Here is a 23,219-nt window from a genome sequence, read left to right on the forward strand (position 1 = left end):
TTTGCTATCAAAGATTGGTTTTATGCATAATACTCGTAGGTACTTGTTAAGAAAAACATAGAATACTGTGTCTATAAAAGCGGGCCTTATTTTTTTGGACCAAATTTTATAGAATCAAGTCTTACAAAAACTTGCAAAACCACACATGGTTTATGAAACAAGGCCAAGCAACTTTTGAACAGCGGAAAAACTAGCTCACATGCGTTAATACTTGAAAATTACCAAAGTTTGACCAATGTTTCCGTAGCTCAGTGGGTCTTGGACTTGTCAGGCAAGAGATTTGACTTGACTTGTCCTACTAGAGAAAGTAACAATATTTTCCTACATTGAGTACCTAGTAATATTCCCAAGTCAACCTTTTCGAAAGATTTTTTGATATATGGCGCTTTTTGGACGTCTATTGAATTTATTTATTGAAATTTATTTGTCACATATCGTCATAAGTTATAGCCTATATGTTAATCTGGGTTATAAACAATAATAATGTAAAGTTTCAATAAAATCCGTTCAATAGTTTATGCGTGAAAGAGTAACAGACATCCAGACATCCTAACTTTCCCATTTAAAATATTAAGTAGGATTAAGTAGGATATTAGTAGGAAGTAGGATGTGCGTGTTAAATATTGAATTATGTAATTTTGTCGAACAATGCATGTTGTGGCTTTGTGTGCAGCAAATAAATGTTTACTTTACTTTACTTTGTTTTGTTTACAGTGTATAATGCGGCTGTCGCGATGAGGGTGTGCGCACGCGCAGTGGCGCTGTGGTGCGCGGCGGTGCTTGCCGCGCGCGTCGCCGGTTATACCGTCGACTGCAACCACGAGTATACTGACTGCGATACTGAACTCAGTGAGTACCACCCTTTAGACAGACAGATAGATAGATAAGATAATAAAACCTTGGCTTGCACTTGGACACCACGCTCAGCTGGAATGTACAGGTTGCAGAGGTCAGTCGGAAGGTTACAGCCACAATGCGCTCCCTCTGGAGGCTCAAAAACTTCCTCCCAACAAAAACGAAAATTTCCCTCATTCAAGCTCTTGTCCTCCCGATAATCGACTATGCCGACGTCTGTTACCCCGACCTGAATCAAGATCTACTTACAAAGTTGGATCGCCTTGTCAACAATGCCATTCGCTTTATTTTCTGTCTCCGTAAATATGACCATATCTCCGCTTACCGTTCCCAGCTTCAATGGTTGCCTCTCCCACTTCGACGCAAAGTCAGAATTCTCTGTACCCTTATTTCAATTCTAAATGATCCCAACTCTCCTTCATATCTTAAGTCTCAGTTTAATCTTCTCAGCTCTACGCACTCACGTCAGCTCCGTTCCTCCAACAAATCCGTTCTTTCCACCCCTCTTCACCGAACTGGTTTTCTCTCTGACTCCTTCCGTCTCCAGGCCATAAGGCTCTGGAACTCTCTGCCTGAAGAGACCAGGCAAGCGTCTAGTAAGTTTTCTTTTAAAAAATCTGTCCATAATCACTTCCTCAAAATGATCTCATCTTCATTAATTGTAATTTCAGTTTAACTCAATCATCTATTTTATGTATGTATTTATTTATTATATATTTTATATATTATTTATGTATGTAGCATATTTGTTTTTGTTTTTCTTTCCTGCACTAGAAGTACCGCCAAACAAATTTATTTTCTGCTCAACCCAAAGGTAAACTGGTCGAGAATGCTTTAGTGCATTAAGTTCGCCTTATGTTCAAATTTATTTTGGCATAAAAGTTTAAATAAATAAATAAGTATTTGCTAGCACCTTAAAAGTCCGGTCTGTGAGCACGTAGAATTTTGTCCAATGACCCCTAGCTACCCATCCTTATGGCTCGCGCGTAATTATGTTGCTGTCGCGACTGTGCGACGGGCGCCCACAGTGAGTGTGACTCTACTTTAGTAGAGTTATGGAATAACACTAGTGACAAAGAAAAGTAAGACAAGAGCAAATAGTTATATGCCCATTTTCACCATCAATCCCTAATTTTAAGTGACCCCTAGGATATTAAATAACAGGAATTTTGTTTTCATAGGGGTCACTTAAAAATTATGGATTGATGGTAAAAACGGGCGTTAGTCAACTTTATTTGCCAGTTCAGTCTTCTTCAAGTGAGTTGGGACAACTGTACCTCTAGTACGAAAAACTTTCGAGTTCGTTTCGTTGCGTATTCAAAGTGTCATCGAAAAATTTTGTATGAAAAATTAAACAGCGCCCCCTAGGGCGGCTATAATATAGGGGGCGCTGTTTAATTTTTCATACAAAATTTTTCGATGACACTTTGAATACGCAACGAAACGAACTCGAAAGTTTTTCCTACTAGAGGTACTGAGCGCTTAATGACTCGTTATTATTATAGGCGATCGACATAGGTGCGCAATCATTTTCTTTTTCGGACAATTTGATTTAAATCTGCGATATCCTTGATTGAAGTGGGGACCTTGAGAATCGAATCCAAAATCTCTGAGCCGTGAGTCTGACTGTCTTACTCATGGACTACTCATGCTTGAGTTCTGTTGTACCAGTAACTGTTATCCGCATAAGAATGATAATATAATATTAATAATCCAAACATCGAATTTTTAAACCGTTGTCAAATAACTTCGGATCGTATGTATTGTAGCGTAAACAGGAATGACTGCATATTTCAATCATGCCTTTAACAGTACAATATTTGAGTCGTAGTACTAAAAAACAGCATCACGTCCATTCGTCGACTTGCGGACTGCGCGTAAGGGTGGATATTCACTACAGCTGTGTGACAGAACGGCAGACCTAAGATACAAAGAAAACTTTCATAACTGATAATGACAAAAATGTAGATATTACGAGTATAAACAAAACAATATACCTATTTTACATTTACCCATGAATAACAGAGCTACTATACAAGTACGTAGCCTATGCAACTTTTGAGGCAAATTAGATTATGTGATCACTTCGCTTGTCCAAGGTCTGTCGTAATTAACAACACGCAGTAATAGGGTATTATAAGAAGACGGTACATGAACCTTGACATCTATGTCTTATAATTTGAAAATTATAAATAACTTGTAAAAATCGAACTGCCTAAGACGGGAATTCAACCCACGACCTTCCGCTTGCTGGGCGACTGCTTTTGCAACTGAGCTACTTCGTCTTATAAATTGTAAAATAAGTTATTTTGCAATGTTGTCCGATATGCCTGCTTCTGTAGTTTCAAGCTCTCTAGTGGTCAGCCAACCTAAGAAACTTTTTTGCTGAGCACGCGCTGTGACGTATTGAGGACTTGGGTCGTTGAACTTTATGCCCAATGTTTTCGATCTGATAACAATAAATTAATTACAAGCTATTTTAACGGGAGTTGCATACCTGCTCGCTTCGTGTGGCAATTAGTAAGGTCGGGTCAAAGTGATTTGTCAAAATATTTCCAGTGTCTAATTTATTGATCAAGTTTAAATAACTTCGACTTACAGCTATACCAGATATAGAGATACTGATATTCTGTAAATAAAAAAACATGGGCACTTGCGCAAATACTCATGGATATAGTACTGTAGTAGAATCAGGTAAGATAAATTCAATACAAAAATATAATAATTAAAGAGTAGGTTAATAAACACATGTTTATTAAGTACATAGTTTGCTGTGTCATTAACACTAAGGGCTGGGTTGCACCATCTTACTTTAACTTTTTAAAACGTCAAAAGTCTGTCAAACTCCATACAAAAAAACATTGACAACATGACATTATTTAATTCAACATTGAATTATGATGTATTTGGCCCAGTGTATGATGAGGTTGGTATAGCATCTGTTTTAATAGTTACAGAGTAATTTACCCATTTTAAGCAGAGATTAAAAAATCTCGACTCAACCAACTGGATCGAATCGTCACGCAGAAAATCAATAAACTTTTTGGCCATTTATTTATCTTATACCTAACTCCTTTTTTTCTCGATTAACGTAACATCTATAATATCTGCGCATGCACCGTTTGAAAATGATCTACTGATTTTATTGTTTGTTTTTAGCTACTAGAGTCGTGATTAATAATAACGCGGCTGGTTTAGCTCGTCTCTGACAGAGTACATTGATCGATGAATATTTGATCTGGAGCATCTTTAGATTAAAGGCAATGGCCGACTGGATTTAGATGAAGCGCCAGTTGCCGCGAGTTTTCATCCCGCTGGGAGCTAATGTTAGTTTAACGATCATGAGTATTTTAATTCAGGTGGTGCAACTCAACACCTAACTTTGACCGTAACTTTAACGAAAACCGGTGTTTTTTGTATTGAGTTTGACAGATTTTTGACGTTTGTCAAAGTTAAAGTAAGATGGTGCAACCCAGCCTTAGAGATATAGATTTTTAATTGTAACAAATATTTATTATTTGTTTACTTTACTAATACAAAAAAAATCCCGTGTCCTTTTTCAAACCCCAATCTGTTTCTGTACCAAAATTCACTAGAATCTGTTCAGCAGTTATGGCGTAAAAACCTTACAAACATACAGGTTACATTCGCATTTGTAAATATTAGCTGGCATTTGTAATCGTGGAACATTAGACATCAACGAGTTAGTACACTCGCTACTGCACCTGTGTACTTGCTAGTCGTAGCAAATAGTGTACTCAGTCATCATTACTTCACTTTGGCCTGTCAGGCCATAGTACATTTTGCTACGAGTAACGTGCGATAAACGGCCGAATACTGAAACACTACTCAAATCTGTCACTCAGCTGACGGGCTCCTAAATTTAAGTATCCTTCAATTTTAAATGGTATTCTCAAACGCTACTCAACGGATTTGAAGCCGTGATCAGCTAAGCAGCTCTCAAATGTTTACATAATGGCAACATTTACCAAAAAAAGTATGTTTTCATTTACACAAATGATAACTTTACGTCTTTTATCCATTACACGCAGCATCGTTTGGTTATGTATTGTCTTTTATGGAAATATACTCAATCAACTTAACATAGAACAGTTTATTTTTAGTTTCTATTATATATCAATCTCGTTTTATCATATAAAAATTAATGCTTGCATTTTTATTTAATTAAAAAAATAATTTTAAATGTGATACATTTTATTGTTAAAATCTATTAAGTAGCGATCGTGGACCGAAACGTAACCACAATTGACATTTGTTGACAGAGCATCAAATTGACAAATCAACATCTCTTGGAAATGCTGCTTGCTGCTATGCGATGTCCCCTTAATCCTCAGAAATAGGCATGTTTATGTAAAGCGATTTCATAGCAGCTATTTTGGTTGTTACTTCGTGTCTTCGTGCACTATACTATGCACAGTTGGCTGTTAGATGTGGAAGATATCACCTAGTACACGTTCATAACTTCCCGTTGCGTAGAACAGTAGGGTTATAATAAGTATATTTTGGTCCACTGGTTGTATGGCATTTGGTGAGGGGTTTCAAAGAGCTTCCAAATTATGAATCCAGAAACAACACCGTTTCTTTAGAGACGCGGAACCTCGCTCGGAGTTGCATGTCATTATAATAATATTTTTCAATAGCGTTCAGCCTTATTGCATTCCTGCGATTAGATCTAGGTATTTCCTCGAGGCTCGAAAGAAATGATAACGATGACACACATTATTTACCACTATTTTGGTCGATTTAGGTATAAGAATAGGATTTAAGATACCGCGCAAGCACTCTCAAGTTTAACAGCTGCTTAAGACGATTTGACAGTTGTTTGAGTAATGCTTAGCGTTGAATGGCGTTTCAGTATGCGAAAATTCATTTTAAGTGGAGTTTGAGTGCAACTTAATTTGAGAGGTGCTTAAAAATTGAGAACTGCTCAGATTTTGTTTTGAGTATGCGAAATGTAAGTTTAGGAGCTGCTTAACTATTTGAGAAGCCGTCAAATATTTAAATGGCGTTTCAGTATTCGGCCGAAAGTGCGGTTATATATAAAACAGTTGCCTAATCAGAAAGAGTTTTATTCATAAATGAACTACTTTTACTATTTACGAAAATAGTCAGCCTGTTTTGTCAATATTTTTTTCCTTTAATCTCAAAGTAAGTATACTTAGTTGTTTTTTAACACAAAAAAATATTTCTAAAAAGGCAACCATACTAAAAATTTATTACCCCCAATAAGTAATAAAGATGATGACCTATAAAACGGTATTTTGTCAGTTAAACCTATCAACAACTGCGTTACTTAAAATTAATCTAAAAGCACACCACTGCAGCACTGATTACACTAAAGATTAGCGATCGCCAACAATAAGTAATTAAAGTTAAAGTATGGATTTAGATTGTAGACTTACATCCGCGACATGGATGGACATGACATTCGCATTACTAATACAGTTAAGTACAAGTTCTTAAGTTAACAGAAGAGGTAACATGTTTTAAACTACGTGTACCGTTTGTTTCTTAGGTCCGGATGAAGCTAAACTTAAAACTTGATTTAAACTTAAAGCTCTTGATTGGTCGAAACTCGAATGTCAAAATATTGAAAACCTTTTAAGTCCATATTCATTTTAGTGTAATAAAGTATGCCTTATTTGGTTGTTTTTAATTACAAAATATTAAATAAGTAATTGCCATATTGGTCTTACGATTAAGTGGCATTTGGCTATGATTTCATGGTAACGTTTAACTCATGGCCTTGCTGTCTTGTTATGCTCGTAGGCCATCACTAGCAATTAAAAAAATATTTTACTTTTCGATTGTTACATTATTTATAACACTTGAGTAAACGTTTAGTTTTACAACTCTAGAGTCGTTTAATTTAACAAACAACAAAGCAGACTGTTAAAATAACCAACAAACTTTTCATAACCGCCTATTCATAGCTACAAATCATTTGACTCACCCGAAATGTATCTTCTAATGAGTCAATGAAGTTCTCAAAGGGACTTCTCCGAAATGGAGGCACCGTTTATGTCGAAAAAGGTTTTTTTTGCCTTCTTGCGGCCAAAGCGTCTGTTCGACCGTGGTCAATACAGACCTCAGAATATAGATTTTTGTAGCAAAATCACTCTTATTACAACTATGTAAGAACCCTGTGTTTAGATTGATGGGGTGTCTGTATTTAAGCGTGGTGTCTAAACACGTTTTTGACATTACGAGGGATGAGTTAGTATGGATATGCTCTTGGTAATATAAAGAATATTAGTAAAAATTATACCATAAAATCGCCTTGGTCTAAGGCACCATCTTACTTTAATTATAACAAACGTCAAAAATCTGTCAAACTTCATACAAAAAAAACACCGCTTATCGTTATAGTTACGGATAAAGTTAGGTAGTGCAACTTAGCCTAACATTTTATTTGTTAAAGGGTGCTGGTTTGTAAAAATAGCGTCACAGGTATTTCACCCAACATAAATGAATAAATTAATTTTTATCATCATCGTCTTACGATTGAGAACAGATAGCAGAATGTATGTCAAGAATTTTAGATGCAAAATAATGAAGACTATTGTGTGCTAATGTTTGAAAACTCTTACAGATTTACGAGTACACAAATCTGTGTGCAGAATACCAAATAACATTATACAACCGATTACAATTCTTACGGTAACAGGTTCAAATCCTGTTTGATTTGAATTCTTGATATAATACAATTCCATACACGTAGTTTTTGCCGCGAATCGGTACCGCTCGTCGCAAACAAATGAATTTAACCGCCGGTAGTTTAAGGGTAAATTCACCAATCTCAGACCCAGAGATACCGTGTTCAATTCCCAGTATGGGCAGCATTTTTTCTAGTATTGGTCTACCACCAGTTGGGCTTGTTTTAAGTCAGCCTGGCTAGCTACCACCATCATATCTAAGTCTGTCGCCATAACAACAATGATGAATTAAGTGCAGTGTAGTGTTCCGGCTGTTATAGCCAGTTCCTGTGTAGCTGAGGATTCCAGGACAATCTGGCTTCTCAGCTGTGGGTAAAAAAGCTGGATTACCTGCTAATACGAGGAAGTTTATCGACTCAAGTCAAAATAATATTCAAAAGTTTATTAACCTGTCTTAGTTAATTGTGAATTTCAGATTCTCACCACCCCAAGAATGTCTTTGTAATTTGAAATAGTGAGAAAAAACTTCAAAGTTATGGCGGAACCGCTGGCTAGGTGGAGTCGTGACCACCTCCTTTTTCGGAAGGAGGCTGTACGGACGCATTCCGAGCGTTTAGGTTGTTAGGGTCATCTCGCCTGTTTACGTCCACCTACTTATTCAAGTCCAAACGATGACTTTTTGTTTTTTTTTAATTTGATATTTTAAGCATAAAGTACTATAAACAATTTTTTTTCTGTTTTTTTAAAGATTATTAGTAAATTTTATTGCACAAATTCACTAATAGTCCCGTTAGCCCCGTTAATTTAAACATAAATTCTGCCAAATCATGCAACAGTAAGACGGTGCTTTTCCACTGTTTATAAAGAGTAGGTACCTAATCGCTGTTCGAACGCGAATAGGGCGATTGACCCTATTCCCTTTTTTACTCGTTTTGCTCAGGCCTCCGTCGATTAGTTTTTGTTCTAAAACGATGATGAGCTTCGCTTTTAGTTATCCGTGTAATTTTACGAGTTATTATTACGTAAGTCGAGCGAAGAATCTGAGTCATCACTAACTTCATTTAGGTACCAAATACCAATAACTTCCACGATGTAAATATATTGCACTAAAAGGGCTAACGTTGAAGAAGTGATGTGGCCGAATCACCCAGTTTTATCTATTCAAACAATGAAGTGAATTGAAGCTTGCAACACTTCCATTCAACTAATTGAACGTAATTGTCGAATTTCTTAACCACTAACTATAACGTGGGCTTTTAGTTTTAGTTTCTGTAAAACAAAAAACTATATCTTTGACTAATATTACCTCTAACATATCAAATTATTATCTCACGTGAGAATCATCTATAGGTTTGCAACGTTCCGCAATAATAATTAAATAATATAAGCTTCTTCCTCTTAGCAACAGTCTTCAAAAGATTCTAACAAAACTAATCAGATATTTCCAAGCTTTAAAAAAGGTTTCTTTCAATACATCCATTTGACTTCACAAAAACTTACATAGAAATTATAATACTTCTAAGTTCTTAGGCTTCTTAATTAATGAGAAGTTTAGTCATTTAGACAAAAAGTTTTAAGTCTAATACATTAGCTCATGCAATGTAGAGAAAGATACCAGAAGACTCTTTTATAGAGACATATGAAATTTTACTATACTCTTCAATAAAAATGAGCTTAGACACACTTTTTTAAATTTATTTCGTAAGGTTTTGCTCTTCACTGGTGATCACGTACGTGCAAACGCGATGATGAATCCTATAGATTTATTTTCCTCAAGTTAGGTTACTTTTTTTAGCTATTCTGATCATGTCAGCACTGTACAGTTGCGGTTTCTTTAAATCCTTTAAAATTACTCATAAGATTGAGACATGAGAAGAGAAGCACATGACCCACATAAATAAGTATACATTCATATAGGTCACCCAATTCTGAGTCCGACACTACTGCTCAGCAATTCGTAACAACTACAAGCACTCTATCTTGCTGAAAGGCATCCCCTGCACTGCGCTTTCAAAAACGTGGTCTCCAGTTCTCCACGTAAAACTCACCGTTCATTGCACAACTTTAAAGACTATGTATTATATTATCTAGGACTAAATCTACTCATTCTACCTGCATTTTGCCCTAAGTCTAAAAGGCATTAGTGTTGAGGGTACTTGCTAAGCTTTTTGTGTAAAACAAAGCTGACAAATGACGATAAGTCATTGTCCTCCAGTTCAAAGCCTGAGAAACCAACAGTATTGTTTTCGTTTGCGAAAGATACTTGTAGATGATGTTGCGACAGTGTGCTACGTTCATATTAATCGGTTGTCATGGTGGTTAAATAGAGAGCTGGAATATTGATAGGATAAAGTAGTTGGTTTTAATCAACTCTAAACAATAACTTATTAGTAATCTGTAGTAATCTAAACAGTTAAACAATGTAGCATTTTAAGTCGTTAGAATTTTATATGTGCTATTTAAAAACGCTAATGTATAATGTAGGTATATTTATAATGTAATTTTGTTTCTTGTAATTCCTTTTATGTATAAAAAGCAATAAACGTTTTTATTATTATTATGTTTGTACGCTTTGGAGCTCACGGGTCAAAAGTGGCCCGGTCCTTTATAAGGCTTGCGTGGGGATACAGATCCAACACGTAGAGGCCGTTTTAAGCGCAAAATAATAATCGACAAAAGTGAAAGTGGTGCACATGCTGGATTTAGTCTCTGACCATATCATGGGATGTAGCCAGAGACCATCCCCAGCCTGTGCACAGGAGCTATTGCAGCTATTGGAGAATGGACTAGGGTTATGGATGAAGGATGGATGGACTGGTTACTGGGCTATGGATGGAGACTACGGGACACCTGCCTGGTTCATAGTCTCGGACTGAAAAAATGGCAGGCGGTGACTAGCCAGCGACTAAATGGGCCCCCCTGGCGTCATGGGTCGTATAGACCGGACTGAGGGGCAACATTGGCGTCTGCCAGCTCAGGGGTGTAGAGAGGTGTGCTGCGCTTTCTCCGAGGTTACTCGCGGCGTTATGCCCTTTAACACTTCCACCCCTGGAGCATATAGCTCTAGCGACTCCACTCTGGCTGGCCGGTTAAGGCAAGCCAGAGGTGAAAGTCCTGCAGACCCTCTCGGATTCCACTTCGCCGAGACAACTATCGGGACAATGATCGTCGAGTCAACATCCCACATGGCGGTCACCTCGTGGGCCAAGTCAAGGTATTTGCTTTGCTTTTCCTTCTCGGCCTTCACGAGGTTTTCGTCATGCGGGATGGTAATGTCAACGAGCATTGCCCGACGTTGGGATCGGTCAACCACCACAATATCAGGCTTATTACAGACAATAGTCCTGTCTGTGATGATAGAACGATCCCAATAGAGCAATGCATGACCATTTTCGAGAACTGGCACCGGCTGGTATCGGTAATAAGGCGTCTCAGATTCAAGAAGGTCGTACTGAAGAGCAAGTTGTTGATGGATGATTCTGGCTACTAGGTTATGCCTGTGCAAGTACTCACCGTTAGCAAGATGCGAACAACCAGAAATTATATGCCTGAGTGACTCTCCGGGACGGTGGCATGCTCGACAAATGTCGACCGTACCGTCCTTCAGGATATATTTTCGGTAATTGTTCGTCATCATGACCTCGTCAGCAATTGCACAAGCAAAACCCTCGGTTTCCCCAAAGATTATTATTATTATTATTATTATAGTCCGATTTACGGTAGATACACGTAAGTACGTTTGATGAATTCTGCCTTATCATATTTAAGGGTTATAAATTGATGACGTCACTTGATATTTATTGATTACAAAATTACTGAAAATCTAACTTGTGGACTTTTCACGGGTTTGATAAAGTGTGTTTTCAGTAAAGTTGTCTCGAGTATTAGTGAATGGTGGCAACTACTCAATTACATTTGATTCAGTAGATAACTTGAATTACACGCCATTTTTTGCACCGTTACACAAGTGATGGTGGTGTTAATAACAAACTGTAATCCGGTACGGTACTTCGTCATCGTTTTCGCCATTTATAATAAAAATTAATGTAAAAAGCAAGTAAACGTCAGTAAAGTTTATTGCACTTGTTCTGATAAATTAGAGAAGAGATACATTTCATGCAAACCTTGTTTGAAATCACAGCCTACTTCTATAAAACTATTTATTGGCTTGAGAAGTGATACGAGTGTTTATATTACACCCATTATCTAATTTCACGGTCTTTTTATGGTTCGTTCGTTCGTTTCAGCCAAATGACGTCCACTGGCTGGACAAAGGCCTCCTCCAAACATTGTGGAAAACCTTGGAGGAACCTTTTTATGGTAACATCTAAAAATATTACAACAAATACATAGTTACATGTAAGTTACATGTTCTGGAAAATAGTTCCAATTGTGTTTTTCCATACATTGTATGTATTCAATACATACCTAATTACCAGGAAAATGTTACGCACCTGCACAAATGGATACCAGTGTTATAGGAGGTACAACAATACTTAATAATATGTATGTGTAAAGTGCCATGAAATTAGCTACAACTTTGTTGGAGCGTGTATTTTCGCTACCTTGTTTCTACATAATGATTAATTAAACCATACATTATTATTTTTTTTACTATACAATAATATCGTTGTTGGGCATTTTCAAAGCGACGATAGCCGAACGGTGAAGGTGTTGGACTGGCCGTCTCGTGATCCGAGGAACGCAGGTTCGATCCCCGCTGCCGCTCGACTATTGTGGTGAACTCGCTCGTAGTAAGTAACACAAGCATACTTTATCTTACCACAAGGGAGAATGAAAATGACACTTATGGTGTTGTTTACCGAAAACACCAATTATGCATTTTTTTTAATTTGAAGTCCGAGAAAGGTTTTTGAAGATAAATATTTGAAGATTCTTAGGAACATTTCTTCGGAAAAACCTGAATATAACAATAACGTAACTTGGGACGCATCAATGCGATCACAATCACAATAAAAATTAATCAATATTGGTTTAGTTGTCTAGGCGTGAAAACTTACGAAAACGTTAAAAACAGATAGTTAATAGGTATTATAGTTATAGTATAGGTTAGAGACTTGATAGATAGCCGTACGTTCGTGATTTCGTGTCCCATTTGGACACAGAACAGGATAGTCGTGAGTCGTGAAGACACGGTGTCTATCGACTTCTATCTTCGTGATATAATAGTACGCGGGAATGGTTGACATGGTGTAAACTCCCAACACCGTAGGTAATGATGACGCTATTAAAGGCTATTCAAGAATAATGACTACGTTTCCCATAATCATGTGAGAGATGAATTCGTTGGTGATGCAACTTAATAATTCAAGCACATGGTAGGTATAAATACTTTTTTTTATTGATTGCAGTAGAGCAATTTCTTTAATAGAATTTATTTTTAACGAAGAATTTGTTCCTCGATAAGTACGAAAATATTTTTGTCAAAGTAATCTGAAAGAAAATTGCTAGCTGTAATTTAAAAACTATTTCTGACTGAGTACTGTTTTATCAATGTGTTTATTACCACTTTACTTCTAGAATTGTGACTATTGTAGGGTTTAAAGATTTTTAATATGAAAAATAGAGCTAGGTAAATATGGAAGTACAATGACACTTTCAGTATTTTAAGACCTCTATATTCACTGGTACCCTATTTTCATTATGTTTTGAGCATATACTATGTGTGTTTGTTTAAGTAAGATCATCGAACCGCCTCTGTGAACCGGTCGATACAGTTCCCACGACTTCTCCCACTTTCAGATGCCGCAGATGTGTTATTAGAGCTAGATCTCACGTAGTGATCGCTATGGATTAGCCATTAGCACGAGGGGAAAAAGGCCTAGAATTAGCGGGGTTAGATATTAGCGAGTAGAACCTTTTTTCATGAATGATAATTAAATAATTATTACTTACTGACTGAGTGGATATTATTAACAAACAAACCTGTGATTGATTACATGTGTGAGTATTAAAAATTAAAGGTTTGTTATACTAAGTTAAAGTACGTAGTACTTATTATTATTCTGTGGCAACAAATATTGGGCACTTGAAATTTACTGTCTCTACACTCCGTTGAGTAGGCACTAATAAAAGTAACTTGCAAGTTAAATAAACAGACGAGGTTTGATATGAAAATGAACTTAAAAATTACGTTTAACATTCGTGTAACTTTTTAACCGACTTCAACAAAAGGAGGAGTTAAATTTAAAATTTGTCTTATGAGAGAGATACTACTTATGAATGAACAAACATACCACATTTTACCACTTCATTGTATTTTACTCAATGTCGGTCCCACATTGGTATTGTTCGAAAAGGTATTCATGAATGGTTGTGTTTTTCAGACGTGAATAATTTGGGATACCTACAAAGAATGCTAGATATTTCGTCTCAAATGGTATGAAAAGATTGTAGAGATTTTCAAAGTATGAGAATACAAACGTATAAATAAAGTCAGATGTGGTTACTTTGGTTTTAAGTGTTTAATTGTTGTTTTTCCTATAAATATTGTACAATTCTTTCAAGAAATGACCTCAAATGTTTGTAAAGATTTAATAATAAGATAATAGTTGCAATCGTGAGCTAAGATCCGTGAGTTACGTAAAATTAACGGTTTCGTCGGAAATTGTGAACAAATGTTTAGATAACACGAAATAACTTCATGCTGTCTGATCGCAACATAAATAACAAAAGTAAATAAGTTATATGGATAATAAAAATATACGTTATAACCACTATCACCTCAGAAAGTGTAATACACGAAAGATGATAGTGCTGTGTTCTAAGCTTGTGAAATAGGCCTATGTCGTAGGTTAGTAATTTGTAGTAATGTACCATACATAAGTAAACAAGAAGATAAAATATGGCTTAATCTTCTTACCTTAATGGTAATAGAAAAAGATTTATTTAAAAACTGTTATGACAACAGATAATTAAATAGTGGTTATTATTAATTTGCTGGCAGTCAGTCGGCTGTGATACACTCGGCATCAAATAAATCGCACCTCCCGCGACAAGCACTTATCAAACGAATGCATCCCCACTTCCCACCAACATTGGTACCATTTGAAAGCCTAGTTCTAAACTTCATTTCATTAAAGGAAAGGTTTTAACCCCAAAAATGTGTCTTTACAAGGATCCAGAGTCACATCTTCAAAAAATAGGTAGTTACGCTTTAGCCAATTTTTATGGCTAAAAACTGTTAAGTTGGGATTAATCGCTATCCATCTGTTAAAGAGGGCACGTGAGATCATTATTTGGTTTTATAACGATAAAAATTGGTCTAATTGATCCCAGAGGTGAGCCCAAAGTGAGGTCTTTTTTCTAGTCACATTTATGGTATATGTTAACCATTTATTAAGAAATTAAATGTGTTTTTCTTTAAGGATATTTATTGGGCTTTCAAATAACACCAATATTGTTGGGGCACCATGATTGTGTCAAAAGAAAATCTTTAAAGTTCGCGTCGCGGAAGGTGAGGTTTATTTGATGTTGAGTGTAGTAGAGTCATAACATAAAGAATTAATATATTGGACATTTTCAAAACATTAAACATTAGAAGCATTGTTTTTAAAGTGAATATAAATCTGTTTTTATATGATCGATTGGCCTGTTAGGGAACAATGAGTTAAATGACTTGCTAAATTTTATTTCCAGAAAGTACACTTTAGCCAATATATTTAGTTATATGAGTTAAATGACCGATTTACTCCAAAACAATACTGGCCAGTTTAAAAACCTTCATACTTTTGGTAGTTAACAATAATTATTATATTTCATCAACATACCTACATCAACAAATTGCACCCCTGAATTCAATTTAAAATTTGATTTATCACGCGGTGGATAATTCGATAATCGTGTAGGAAGCCGACGTAATCGCGATTGACATAACGAACGCTCTGATGCGTAGCTGCCGTGCGCACGCGCATCTCCTTGCAAAACCGACCTTATGTTTAGCTGCATAAGTCTTAAATTAATTTGGTAGAGATGAAGTATGTCGTAAAGGATTCATTTTGATAACCATTCTGTAATGCAATTGCGCGTGGAGAGAAATTACAGAAATATTTCCAACTGTGAATTCCATGGAACGCAGTTTTGATAAAGTTGTTTTTGGATTAATTTCTGTTAGGTTAAATCAGTCTAGAAGTTGATAAAATAAGTAATTAGGTAGGACTACCAGTATTAATATAATAATACTCTCATGAAAAAAAATCCTTTTAAGTGATACCATACTTAGGGGTCACTATTAGAGATTGATGGTGAAAACGGGCATAAGTTATTTGTTTAGTAAAGGCTGCCGGTAAAACGGTATTGCATACCTGTAATAGTAATTTAGCCCCTCTGAAGGATGAATACTAATATTCATCCTTATATATATAGTAGATAGTACCTAAGTACTGTGAATCTAATATCAATGTTTAATGGATATATCAGGAACTCTATCCCAAAGCCCTGAATTGTATGCACGGTGCATAACAAAAGAAAATTTAATTATTTAAATGTAGCTTAAATTCTTTTAGACAAATGCAGGTTTGAATCAACTAAATCTTTAACTTTTCTTATCTGCTCATAAGGGTAGTTCTATTTTGCAATCTCCTCCTGTGACTTAAAGATCATTGCTCTAACCTCATTGTTAGTGACCTTGTACTGTTTAGTAGATGATTTGATCACAATCACAAAGCGAAAGTCCACGGCCATGGTGACTTGATTGATGATAAGCATTAAGCGTAGGAGTGTCAACGTGTGCTCACTTTTGATTCAAGAAAATTAATGGTAAGATTGCGCGTGCCATTGTTAAGGGCTCAATTCTAAAAATACATTTGAATAAATAATGAAGCACTTATCAGCAAACTCCTAACGCCTTTTGTTGGCTAGAGTGTTAGATTTTCCCGAGTTACAAAAGGTTCGATTCCTGGGTGGGTTAGTGATACCAAAGAAAATTGCTTTGGGTATGTCCCCCTACTTACCTCGGTAAGGGCATTGCAGGCTTTTGTCAGCATGAATATCGAAAAACGTAGAAAATTCAAATGTTTTTTACAAAAATACTTTTTTATATGAGTATTAAACTAGACGAAGACTTCTTAGTTCCTGTAAATGAAATCAGTTAAAATCATATTTGTCAGAAATTGATCATGGACTAATCCATTGATTGTACCAAATTGAACACGACAAATCGCATTATTGTGTAATAATAGAGTCGTGCTTATAAAAGCACGCTCTCGTTCTTCCCGAGCCCTTTGCATTGTTTTGTTTACAAACAGCAAGATCGTTTACTGGTCCACCGACTAGTGGCGAATAAGGGCTTTGCCACACTTGATGGAAATGCCGTCGCAAATCTACCGCAAATACAAGATATCTATACTTACTTAGGTTGAGTTGCAACACCTTATTCTATTATCCGTAACAATAGCAATTACCGATGCTTTTTGTATGGACTTTGATTTTTGACGTTTGTTAAAGTCAAAGTAAGATGATGCAAACCGTACAACCCAGCCTTACTAATTATTATAAAGCTGATGAATTTGTTTGTTTGGTTGAATTCGCTTATCACAGTAACTACTGGTCTGATTTGAAAAAAAAAATTGAGTTGGATATCCCATTTATTGAGAAGACTACAGGATATATACCATCACGATACGACCAATAGGAGCAGAGAAATCATAAGAAATGTTGCGAATTTAAACGCAATAGCTTGTATTGGCGGAAGATCCGCGTCCATTTCCGTCAAGTGTGGTAAAGGCCTAAGTCAGCGATTCAGGTAAGCGTGACCTTGCGCCGCTTAGCGCGATCTGATCAAGCCCGAGCGAAAGTGCACGGCATTGGCCACTTGATTGATGATGATGACACTGGTTAGGGGTGTCGGTGATGATCAACTAATTGTATTGACAAAGGTGACTGAGTTTCTTCCGTCACTTCTTCTTAGCACCAGCCCGTATTGGTTGTTCTGAAGTGGTGCTAGGGGAAGCCATATTTGGGACGTGTATAAGTGCTCTGGAAACTGAATAAACTATTTGACTTGATTTGTTATTCTTTACTTGATAGATTCACACTTGATATTCACCTTCATATTCAGGCCGTTTGGCATGCATGCGTCTTCCAGTACAAGGAAATTGCTCCGTTTTTCTACTAAAATTGAGTCCCAAATCATTTTGAGATTATCACTTTGTTTCTTTCGAAGTTGAAACTTGTTTATCAACATAATGAAACGCAGTCGTCTCATATCGTTGTACTTCTTTACGAAAGAAATCTAGAGCAGATACCATGTAGAAATTACATGCTCTGAAGAAGAAAAACAAGTCTGCTTCGCTACATTCCTGTTAACTGTATGCAACTGGCAACCCTGCTAAAGATTGATGTGGTCTAAACTTGCATTATCATTGTTAAAAAGCACTGTCTCTTTCTCGACCACTTAGCTCATTCGTCTTGCCGTTCCATGCAGGTGCATTAGTTGCGAAGAAAGTATGAAAATCGTGCTCCGAAGAAAGTTGTCTAGATGAGGTGTAAGATTTCGAACTGCTTACAAAAGTTCATTAGTTTTTACTTGTCATGGCGAACAAAATGGTCTTTAGTTGCGAATTTTCGTGGATTTTTGTTTGTGGCTCAAACGCAGCCACAACTACATTGACTCATTCATTAGTTGACCAAATCTGCAGAATTTCATTTTTTCAGAGGATGATTGCTTTTGAATAGGCTTTTTTTAAAGAAATAATATAATATTTTGTCTGGAAGATATGCTTTCTACTGTTAAGATCGCTGAGTTATGCCTTTCTGTTTGTGTTTATTTATTTTTTATTACTAGTTTTCTATGGTTACAATAAAGTCTAAGTAATGTAAATCAATAAGTTATCAATTATTTTATCCTGAAACAAATGTTTGGCAAGATTAGGTACCTTAATTTAATCCAGTCGGACTTTTGATCAAATATTTTTGAATAGGACTTTTTAACCTCTTCCTTTTTGAAGTCAGTTTAAACGGCTTGAAACAACAGTAGAAAAATCTACAAACACATTTCAGTCTGTTACTATGTGAAACATTTGTTTTTCATCTTTCCTGTAATTTGACATGGTAATTATGTACAATTTTTCATTGAATCATGCAATTCATATCTCTCGATCGCCATGGATCTCGACTCGATTCTCAGCTAATTCGACCTTGTCCAAGATCGTGATAGAGTAAGCTCGTCGTGTTCCGATGATGACTCGATTGCATCGAATTAATGTTTCACTCGATAATCTCATTAGACATGAGAATACGCAGTTAAATATTTGTTTTGGTCATGCTTTGTCATTGAAATAGTGATTTATCCGTCTGTGAAATCTAATTGAATGTTTGTGAGGGACTTCACTATCGAATTTACTTAATAAAAATTTATTATTTTGTTACGGGTTTTATAAACTAAGGTCACGAGGTTGAAGACCTAGAATCAGTCTTTACGAGCCGCGGTTGTTTCTGATATTAAAAGCTTTCTTATCAGGCCAACCTCGAGATACCCTCCAACGAATGTACAATCTTTCCACAAAATTAAACAAATTATACAAACCTCTCTGGCTGGTTTTAGTGTCACGCGAACTGTCAGTGCGGATCGCTCCGCACAGCCGATCTGTATGAACTGCTAAAACATTACCTACTCTAAAACGATCCCTAGAAGTTCATACAGATTGGCCGTGCGGAGCGGGTCCGCACCGGACGGTCCGCGTGACACTAAAACCAGCCTCTGTCTCTATCAGATCCAGAAGGTATAGATAATATCTGATAACAAATTTTAAAATACGCAGTTGGTAAGTGAAGATTAAACTTCCGGTATACCCAAAACAATAAATAGTGTTGTAACGGATGTTGACACCGAACTTGAATACCAAAATTGTTATCAAAGGACAAAGCACTTTAATACAACCAGTCAATTCATAAAAGTAAGAAATATTAATATTGTAAACGAAGTCAACTGCTCCACTTATAACTTCTAAACTTCCTGTTCACAGTAAATAAGGTTACCTTGTCGGATATTTTAAGCACGATCACTCAATAAAAATGTCGGCGTGTCTGTACATTATTAATACCGAGCGGAATTATTGTTCTTCACGGAAAAATAAATCAACAATAATCCAAGTATCAGTTAACGCAACTACCTAGTAACTTAGAGTATTTTAATACTTATTTAAGTCAAAGATTACCTAATACCATTTCAGTGCAATTAGTCGCTTCTGAGACTTAATTTGGCATTATTAGACCACTATTGATTGATGGACATAATTGCATCAAACTGTTGACATATACTCGTACTACATGTGAACATATCTTTAACTGAGATCATATCTAATAGAGTAAAACATACAGCTAAACGTTATTATTTATAATTCTCTACAAAAAGAAACGATTGCTTAGCTAGTTTACTTAGTACTTACCATATTATGTCACAAGCCATTAAAATTTGCTTTTTAAGGGATTTGAGCCCACAATCGCTTTGGCTTCTCAAAAACCGAAACCAAACCACAAAACTACTTTCGTTGTCTCATCAAACACCGATATTTGAAATAAATATACTTTTACTGAATTATTAACGATGCACCTACTTCATTGCGCGAATATATCAAGCGGTCAGCCACCTGTCGGCCAGTCATGCGTGAGGCTTGGGCTTCCTTATAGAGGTGGAGCGGATACCAAAATATACGATGAAATATCCGGTTACGTGAGCCTGCGTAAGATGGGAAGGGTCACAAGATGCGTGCCGGATATTATAGCGGACACGCCGCCTCACTAGTCATTGGAATTCGGGTAATTCTCATTGTGAAACGTGCTGACGTTAAATTTTGTTGTGAAATTTGGGTAATTCTCGCGGGCAATACAGACTCGATGGTGCGCAAAGGCATTCTGTAACCTATACGTGCTTTACTCGAGGCTTCAACGAGGTCAAATATTTTTCTTTGTTGACGTTTCCGATGAATTGCTTTTCTAAGGAAATTATTCATGTCTGAATGTGGAAATCATATCTTTTAGGAGTTTTGGGGACATCTCCGCTTCTGCATCAAAATAACTATATTAGAAAATATCCTGTTCAGTGACACTCTAGCTTATTCTGATATGTGTGATACGAGTGAAATAAGATCATGCATATCCCAAAAAAATAATATAAAAAAATATTTTTTACTGTAATCTTTCTGGAACGTAACGATATGAAAAAAACGTTGCCATAATCTAGGTAAGATCATGGCAACGTTTTTTTCATATCAATGTGTCTTTTTCCTATTAAAAAGATTTTTAGCTGAGTTATGTTGTATTTAAAAGTTCCTTGGGATCGAACTAGCGTACTTTCGAATCGGTAGTACCTACGCTGCCGAAATAGTTAAAAGCTATTGCAGCCCCATTCATCTTAAGATTGAAGTGGCAGTTACTTGATGAAGGCAAGTTTAACAATAAAATTAAAAGAGTGTGAGATTTTCGTTCGAATCATACAATTTATTTATAAGAATCCAATGTCAGTGTATTGTTCCACGCACCTGGGAACCGGTCGTGCGAAAATCTTGGGCAATGTTTGATAACACTTACAATAAGTTTGGTTACACGATACTTACTGATACGTAACTAATTAAATTATTAACTAGGACGCATAATGAGCAGGTTAAAAATATGTTTAATTGCAATAACGAACTCAATTTTACAGTTTTTAAAGGAAAATAGTAAAAAAGGGATTATGATACACACGCCTCACACTTCATATTTTAGAATGTATTAAATGCGCTTACAGCTCATTTAATTTAAATAAATTAAGGAGATCCTTGCCCAGGTCATCTAACAGATGTTCATTGAAAACTCCGAACTATTTCGAAGCCTAGGTCTGTCGCCATAACAACAAGCTAAGAGCATTGTTGTCAAGTGTTTCGGCAGTATAAAAGTAAGATAACTATTCCTTTGTGGTTGAGGATTCCGGATGAATCTCTCTTCCACCTTCTGCCTGTCATCACTTGCCATCATGCAGGCCAAGAGCTTTCTTGTTAAAAAATCTTCAAATAAAACCTCTATTACACATTTATGACAAACTATCGACATGAAAAACAATTGAAACCAATTCAAAACAATTGATATCGTGATACAGCATACCTTGGATTACTCCAAATAGATTAGATTAGGCCACGAGCACACGACCGCGAGAACCGGTTCGATCCTCGTCCTTTGCTTAACCTACATAACCCGTGGGGTCAGAGTAAGGGCGAATGCACACGATGTGGTTCACCAATTTCATTTCTGAATATTTTAAAGTCAGGTGTTGTTCCCATTGATTAAAATGAACATGAGTGATGTTCCTAATAATAAGATTATGGTTGGTTTGATTTAATATTCCTGTAACTACTAGGTAGAAGTTTCCATCATGAACTTTTTCTCGTATATTTTAAGCTAGCAAGACTCAAAATAACTACAGAATAAAATACGCCCAAAATATTTTTTCCTAGGCATCTTTACGGGAACTTGGATATTTATTTATTACAATCAATTTAATGTAGCGCCATACTTGATTGCTGTCTGATTTATATCAGAATCTTTAATTACACTATCAGCATATTAATAATTCTGTTTATAAAACCGGTGACGGTTTTACGATCAAAAGCTAAACATACAAAACCGGTAATCGCCAGTGTATGCAAGGACTTATTAGCTTAATTACCGTGGTGAGTGGCGCTCGTATACTCGCATGCAAATAACGCAGGTGCTGTTCTAACATGCATGCATATAAAATAGAGAACATAATAGAGTTTTGGTTTTAAAGCGATTTTGTTCCCATAATAAGGCTGTATATTTCTAAACATAAATAAATTAAACAACAATGGTTTTGCTGACAACCTAAACAAAAAACAATTGGAATCCTATATTGTGCGAATTTGACTGAACTGAAATTCATCTAAGTAGTGTCTACTATTACCTACTTTTATAGAGCCTTAGAGCTGGTCTGATAGTGGACCTCTGTACGGCTAGCATGAAAAACTTTCGAGTTCGAATCGTTTGCGAATTCGAATCGCCATCAAAAGATTTAATACGAAAACTACAACAGCGCCCTTGTGAACGTGTCGTAAAGTGAACTTAGTATGAGAAATGGTTGCACGAAACTTATTTTGAGAATCAAAATTATCACTTTATCGTTTGATTCGAAGGTTGAGTATCGAATTTTGTCGAATACGCAAACGATTCGAAGACGAAACTTGTTCATGCTAGAGGTACAGTTCCTTTCAGAAAAAAAACTTAGCTATCTTCTTCCGATGGTGATTCGAACCTATCTTATTTTCCTGTCACCTAAGGGGTCTTTTTAAACGATTTCCGCTAAGGGAGTGCATGAAGCTTAAAAGTGTCAGTCACAAAGCACCACAAAGTAAGAAACATGTACCTTAATAATTTTGTCCGTTGACCTATTTAGTAAACTCCATGACTGCAAGTGGTCATCGCTTGTAATTGAACTAACAATAAAATGTATCATACAAATTCTTTCTCACGTTCAACAATCGCATTGTCTACAATTCGTGTCGACACGTCTCGAATTTTAAAATACCACGCTTCTTTATTTTAGTACTCTTGAAAAGCTTTATAGTTAATACCATAAGGTTCAATTTAAACTTTGCGTACAGTAAACAGGTTTGTGGAATTTTTCATCAAAGTTCAATCGGTGCATTGAAGACAACAGTTATATTGATTCCGATT

The 23,219-nt window shown here is 36.1% G+C and overlaps 1 protein-coding gene across 1 annotated transcript in view; it reads left to right on the forward strand.

Moving 5' to 3' along the window:
• sas (stranded at second) overlaps positions 1-23,219 on the forward strand; it is a 53,202-nt gene that overhangs the window by 17,601 nt on the left and 12,382 nt on the right. The window contains exon 2 of the mRNA XM_028318318.1: positions 715-849. Within this exon, the coding sequence (XP_028174119.1) occupies positions 735-849 (115 nt within the window). The 5' untranslated portion in view covers positions 715-734. The remainder of the gene's footprint in view (positions 1-714; positions 850-23,219) is intronic.

Source organism: Ostrinia furnacalis, unplaced genomic scaffold, assembly GCF_004193835.3.
Source record: "Ostrinia furnacalis isolate ACB-3 unplaced genomic scaffold, ASM419383v2 OfSCF6735, whole genome shotgun sequence".
Classification (NCBI taxonomy): domain Eukaryota; kingdom Metazoa; phylum Arthropoda; class Insecta; order Lepidoptera; family Crambidae; genus Ostrinia; species Ostrinia furnacalis.